General features: G+C 59.4%; 1 protein-coding gene across 1 annotated transcript; it reads left to right on the forward strand.

Moving 5' to 3' along the window:
• Positions 1 to 1179: 1179 nt before the first annotated feature.
• Pvalef (parvalbumin like EF-hand containing) lies at positions 1180 to 2920 on the forward strand. The gene is made up of 4 exons (XM_027955514.1): positions 1180 to 1285; positions 1535 to 1670; positions 1936 to 2051; positions 2874 to 2920. Exons 1-4 carry the CDS (start codon positions 1180 to 1182, stop codon positions 2918 to 2920), a joined length of 405 nt encoding a protein of 134 aa, XP_027811315.1.
• The last annotated feature ends 3287 nt before the right edge of the window (positions 2921 to 6207 follow it).

Here is a 6207-nt window from a genome sequence, read left to right on the forward strand (position 1 = left end):
GCGCTGAGAGGAGCGCGGGGCCTGCTCACCTGGGCCTTGCAGCCCCATCAGGCTGGACATCGGGGCCTTTCTCTGGGGACTGGTCAAACCCCATCCCAGGTCTGGACGCAGGAGCTATAAATAAACAAGAGGCCAAGGCCCTGCCTCCCCGGCCCCGGCCCCAGCATGCTGGTGGGGACCTGACACCAGCCAGGTGGGAAGGGGGCTGGTGACGAGTACAGACTCTGGACAGGAGGTCGCCTTCTGGCCGGGCCGGGCCTGGCCTAGAATTTGGCTGGGCCCCTTCCTGATGGAAGCAGGTGGCAGGTCCCCCAGCAGGACCCCAAGTGGGCAGACCGTCTTCTCCTCTTCCAGAATGGACCCTGAGATGCCCGGGGAGGGGAGTCAGGGACCAGGCCCGGTCCCGGGGTGGTAGGGCCTCTGCTGTGCTGCAGGAGTTAGCCACTGAGGTGACGACGGGGCATGCAGCTCTAAGCCCATCAAACGTGCACAAGCCCGGGCCCCACCATCCCCTTCCCTCCTGCTAGAAGACAGGGGCTGCCCCAGGGGAGCCACCCCAGGCAGGAAGCAGGATCCCGTCTTGGGGCTGCATCCAGTGCTCCCCATGTCCAGGCCCCAGGGTGGGGCTGCAACCTTTGACCTATCAGGAGGAGAGGAGAGAGGCCTCTAGCCACTGCCCAGCCCCCGGCAGGGCCATGAGTGCACACTGCCCCTCCTGGTGGGGCCATGTGTTCTAGATGTCTCCATCACCCTGTGAACTTTCTGGAGGGCTCAGGGGCCTTGGACACCTGCTAGCCCGCAGCCCTGGACTCTGAAATAGCTGTTCCTACTCATCCTGGAACCCAACACCCCCCAGGGAAAGAACCTGAGAGCTCACAGGTCGTGAGGCTCTGCCATGAGGGGCACAGCTGCCCAGCCGCCCTGTAAAGTGCGGACAGTGACGCCGGCACCTCCTTGGCCACCCAGGCTCAGGGGCTGCCCCCGTGAGCAGGTGCCCCAGGATTACCCTGCCTTTCTCAGTGGGGAAACTGAGGCATGGAAACCCCTCCACCAGCTGCCCCACTTCTAAGCCTGGGGCCACCCCACATGTCAAAGTCATGATGTTTGCTGCCCAGGTGGGCGGTGCACACCTGGGCAGGGACGTACCAAGAGGCTGTTCTCTGCCCACCCCAGGACAGGATGGACGAGGACTTCTCCTCCCAGATGAAGAAGATGGCCCTGGCCATGGGCACATCCCTATCAGACAAGGACATAGAGCTTCTGCCCTCAGACATGAGGCACCACGGTATAGCCAGCTCTGGGGGGCCCGGCCCCAGCCTGGGAAGGGGGAATGGGACATGGCTGCCCCTGTCCCTGGGCCCAGGCTTAGCAGGGGACATCTGATTTGTGTCCCTGGGACTGAGGGAATCAGGACTATGACCTCGGTGGGCAGGGAAGAAAGGAAGTGGACCTGGATGACCCCATCTCTGGGTCCACTGACCTGCCCAGCCCTGTGCACAGCTGGCCCTTCTGATGCCAGCCCGGTTGGCTCCAGGGTCCTTCAACTACCTCAAGTTCTTTGAGTACATGCGCAAGTTCCAGACCTCGGGACAGTTGGAGAGCGCCATCCGCAAGGCCTTCCAGACCCTGGACAAGGACAAGAGCGGCTTCATTGAGTGGAATGAGATCAAGTAACGAACGGCAGGGGCTGGGAAGGGTGTTGGTGTCCCTGGCCAGCCACAGCTGGTGCCCCCATGCACCCAGCAGACTTGACACGCCCCCTGGAGCCCCACTGGCCAGGGCCACAGTGTCAGTGCTGGACCCAAACCCAGAGGGTGGGGGACTCTGGGCCTGAGGCATCCATCCAGGGCCTTGGTTTCCCCACCTGTGAAGTGGGGATGGGCAGCTGCGAAGGTCAGGCCCTCCTGGCCCTGACCTGAGCCCCCTTCGGCCCAGGTACCTCCTGACCACCATCCCCAGTAACATGCCCACTGCCCCCCTGACGGATGAGGAGGCCGAGGCCATGATCCAGGCAGCTGACACAGATGGGGACGGAAGGATCGACTACGAAGGTGGGGGCAGCCAGATGGGGCCCCAGGGACTCCTCCAGTGCCCCACCCCATGTGACCACCTGGCCCCACAGTAAGGCCCTGGCCAGTGCTGGACACGCACTATCCAGGCATAGCATTGAGTGGCCACCCCACCCCAGATCTCTCAGCACCCCAACTCAATGTGGGGAACCAGTCTGGGGGTTGCTGAGTGGGTGGGTGTCTCACTGAGCAGAGACGGGTGCTGGGTGGGCTTGGGAAGGTTGGCTGGGCAGAGACAGTATGGGTGGGGCTGTGCCCAGGGAAGCGGCAGGGCTCAGGCTGCCTGTGGCTCTGGCTGCCCTAGACTTCTGGCCACCACTCGCTGTCATGATACTGGGGCAGAGGGCAGGCAAAGTGGCCACCAGGAAAGAGCCAACTGGCCCAGGGCCCCAGACACCACTGTCCAGGTGTGCGCCCATCCCTACCCACCTGTGCCACAGGCATAAAACAGGATGGCTGGCCAAGGGGCTGTGCAGGACTCAGGCCCCCAGCCTCAGTTTCCCCACTGAGAAAGGCGGGTTGATCACAGGGCACCTGCTCAGAAGGGTCAGGCAGGAATCTCTGAGGGTCTCGGCGGACCCAGGTCATTTGAGCTCTGGGAGGGTCCACTCACTGGTCTTCCAGCTCACACCAGGGCTCAGGCAGGCTGGGACGTCAGATCCTCCAGACTGTGGGCCCTCAGAAAGGGGCAAGCCTCACCACTGCTGAGGCCACCAGGGGGCCAGCAGACTGCCCCCTCAGGGGCCAGCAGCCTAGGCTGTCAGAAAGCAGACGTGTTTACTAGGTATGGATTTCCTGCCCTAGAATTTTCTGAATTAATCAAGAAGGAGAAGACTCCAAAGAAGAAGTAATACCCTGACCGGCCCTGGACCAGCAAGAGGTCCCTGCAGGGCTGTGTGGGGTGAGCATGTGCCCCAGTGGACATTCAGGGAGGAGACCAAGGGTAGACACAGCCTGTTCCAGGAAAGTGGAAGAAACAGAGCTCTAAACAAATGCGGTGCCGCTGCCCGTGTGTCTGTGAACGCCTCCCTGCGCCTGGGAGCCGCCGGAACGCGCTGGGGGCTGGTGGGGAATGGGCAGATGGGCGGGCAGGTGTCCAGGCCTCCCCTCCCCTGGTCTCACCTCACTGGGGGCACTGGGAGGGAGGTCCCCCCAGCCCTGGGCTGCCTGGGTCTGCCCTCTCTCTTAGCCTGGTGCTTCTTGGACCCAGAACCCTGAAGGGCCCCCTCCTGTGGGCCCTGGGTCTGTCCTGTGGCCACCTGGCCCCACACCCCCAGCTCACACAGCAGATGTGTGGACATGTGTGGGGATTCCTGCAGCCCAGGGCGAGTGAGGCCCAGAGTGCTCTGCAGGTGTCCTTGGCTGCCCCCAGGGCCAGAGCGCACAGGTGGCCGCCTCTCCTGGCCTCGCTCGACTTTGGGCTGGCTCTCCCTCTCACTCCTTGTGCTCCGTCCTCCAGGACTCCAGCTCTCCCGAGCTCTCTGGTGGGACATGGGGCCCGTCTTGGTCTTTGCCCTGCCCACACTGGCCCACCCTCTTTCAGTGTGAGCACCATTTCTATGCTGTCCCTGGCCCCCTCCTGGCCTGTCATCCGGTGTGGAGTGTGGCTTACCTCAGTGCACTCCTGAGAGCAGGTGGCCTCGTCCAGTGCCCCACCAGGAACATCCTGTCCCAGGGCCCTTCCACGGCTGTCCCCCCAGCCTGGAAGCTCACACCTCAGCTGCATGACAAATGCCCTCTTCTCCTTCAGTGTTTTCCTCAAATGTCACGTCCCAGTGAGGTCCCTACCCACCGTTCTGCCTTTCACTCACCCCCAGAATCTCACGCTCCCCTTGACCCGGTCTTCCCCACAGCCCCTCCCATCCTCCAATACACTATGACCTTCACAGGTGTATCATGTTTTCTTTTATGAGCGAACAAAGCATCAAAGACATGGGGTATGAGATCCCAGAAAGAGAGCGCCCCCGGAGGTGAGCGTGAGGGGCACAGGCTCCCCTGGCAGGCACGGTCCAGCCAGTGACACTGCTTAAGGGCTGAGCAGCCTCCTGGGTGTTCAGGATCTGCCAGGGAGGAGGTGCCCACATGGCAGCTCCAGCGGGGTCCCCAGGAGGAGCCAGGACACAGTGAACCCAGCCGGCCCCACAGACCTGGCCCCTCGGCCCCCTCCTCCCGCCTGCCCACCAGAGCAAAAGTGGGTCAGCAACTCACAGCCAGACCTGGTGTGCTTATCGCCTGGGACTGGCCTTAACTCTAAGGCCACAGAAAGGTTGGAAGTAAAAAGAGGGCAAAGAGACACCACGCGGGGCTGGGGCAGAGCGCTGGTCTGGCACATGCGAGGCACCGGATTCCATCCTCAGCACCACCCAAAAATAAATAAAACAAAGGTATAAAAGTACTTTTAAAAAATTTAAAAAGAGAGACACATGCAGGTACCAAGGAGAGAAAGCTTTACTATCAGATGAAGGAGACTTTAAGGCAAGAAGCACTTCTAGGGTCAAAGAGGAAGGACTCACGATAAAGGGCCAATCTCAGTGAATCACCATGGTTCTGAACGTCCAGCCTCCAAATGCACAACGGGAAAAATGAACACACCAGAACGAGACAGAGTTGATGCACAAATACGGTGAGAGACCTTAGCACTCGACCCCAGGGACCAAGAGACCGAGAGCCAAAGGAAGCAGTCAGCCTACAGAGGGCTCGGGAAATACGAAGGGCTGGCTCTTGGATGTAGCCAGTTCTCGGCAGCCCCCTAATGCAGAACGCACGTTCTTCTTTAAATATACAGATGTAACGTCTGCCAAAGTTGACCAACAGCCAGGCCTTAAAGCATATCTCGACCAAGTGAAAGGGCTGGAATAACATGGGACAGGTCCTCTGGGAAGATGAGTTAGAAATCAAAAACAAAAGTTAAAGAAAAACAACACAGTTCCAAACAGCCTGTGATTCAAAGAGACCACCACAGAAATAAGAAAATCAAACCTAATATTAACAAAAACATAACATACCAAACCTTGTGGGTACAGCTCAAGTTGTGATCTGAGGGAAATTCAGAGTCTTAAATGCATTGATTTGAAAGGAAAAGGGGCTGGTAATCAATGATCTAAGTATCCTCCCCAAGAACTTAGAAAAAAGAACAGAAAATTAAAGTTAAAGAAAACAGAGGGAAGGAAATAAAGGGCAGGAATTCTGAAATGGTAAGTCCCTGGCTTTCTGCCCATTACCCCCGCTAGCCTGTGGGCCCCGGAAGGTACAGTGTCTGCTCGGGTCTGCACCGCAAGGTCTAAGTCGGGCACAGAGATGGCTGCTGATGGTGTGGCCTCTCTCAGAAGGAATGTGGCTCAGACGCAGGCTTTGTGGGGAACATGAAACCCACAAGGGCAGCAAGGTGGGCGGGGGGACTCCCTAGGCAGAGTCCACTTGAGGCTCTAAAACCTGACCTCCTAGGGCTGGGGACATAGCTCAGCTGGTAGAGTGCCTGCCTCACATGCACAAGGCCCTGGGTTCAATCCCAGCACCAAAAATAAAATAAAGAGAACACCTAAAACCTGACCTCCTGCTGTGGGAGCTCTCCTCCTCACCGAGGGACCAGACCTTACCCCACCACTCTGCAGTCCAGGGACAGAACACGGCCCTGAAGATGGTAGGGAGTCTGGGCTCCTCCACCTCGATTCAGAGACCCTTCTACTCAGGCACCCTATCACTTTAGGGACCCCCCATGGTCAGATCCTCCCTTCCCACAGGAGCTCCACAGGATTACGTCCTGCTGGGTGACCTCCGGCTGCCCCTGCCCTGACCTCTGGTCCACACCTGCAGTAGGAGGAGGTGGAAGGCCCAGGCAGGAGGCTGAGGACTAACAGATGCCCCCAGAGCACAGCTGCCCCTGAGACCCCAGGAAACCTCCTGTGGAACTCCCGAGTGCTACAGGCTGCTAGAGGGACCCAAGGGCTATGGACTCCCCTCTGAGCCCTGTCCACCCTCATTCTCCAGGAGTCCAGGCCTTCCTGACAACATGCACTCTCTCCCAAATTCATATCTGCCTCCAGGTTGTGTCCTGGTCAGGGGCATTTCCCCAGCCTCACCCAAAGGCTTGGGCTTCTCCTTCTGGTCAGCAACCCTGTCCTGCAGATGGTGAGCAGAG

Source organism: Marmota flaviventris, chromosome 17, assembly GCF_047511675.1.
Source record: "Marmota flaviventris isolate mMarFla1 chromosome 17, mMarFla1.hap1, whole genome shotgun sequence".
Lineage (NCBI taxonomy): Eukaryota > Metazoa > Chordata > Mammalia > Rodentia > Sciuridae > Marmota > Marmota flaviventris.

Excerpts from the sequence above, each read along its gene's own strand:
- Pvalef (XM_027955514.1), top strand. The coding sequence starts at position 1,180 with ATGGACGAGGACTTCTCCTCCCAGATGAAGAAGATGGCCCTGGCCATG. Across the intron at positions 1,286-1,534 it reads CTCAGACATGAGGCACCACG|GGTCCTTCAACTACCTCAAG; the intron begins GTATAGCCAGCT and ends GGTTGGCTCCAG. Across the intron at positions 2,052-2,873 it reads CGGAAGGATCGACTACGAAG|AATTTTCTGAATTAATCAAG; the intron begins GTGGGGGCAGCC and ends TTCCTGCCCTAG.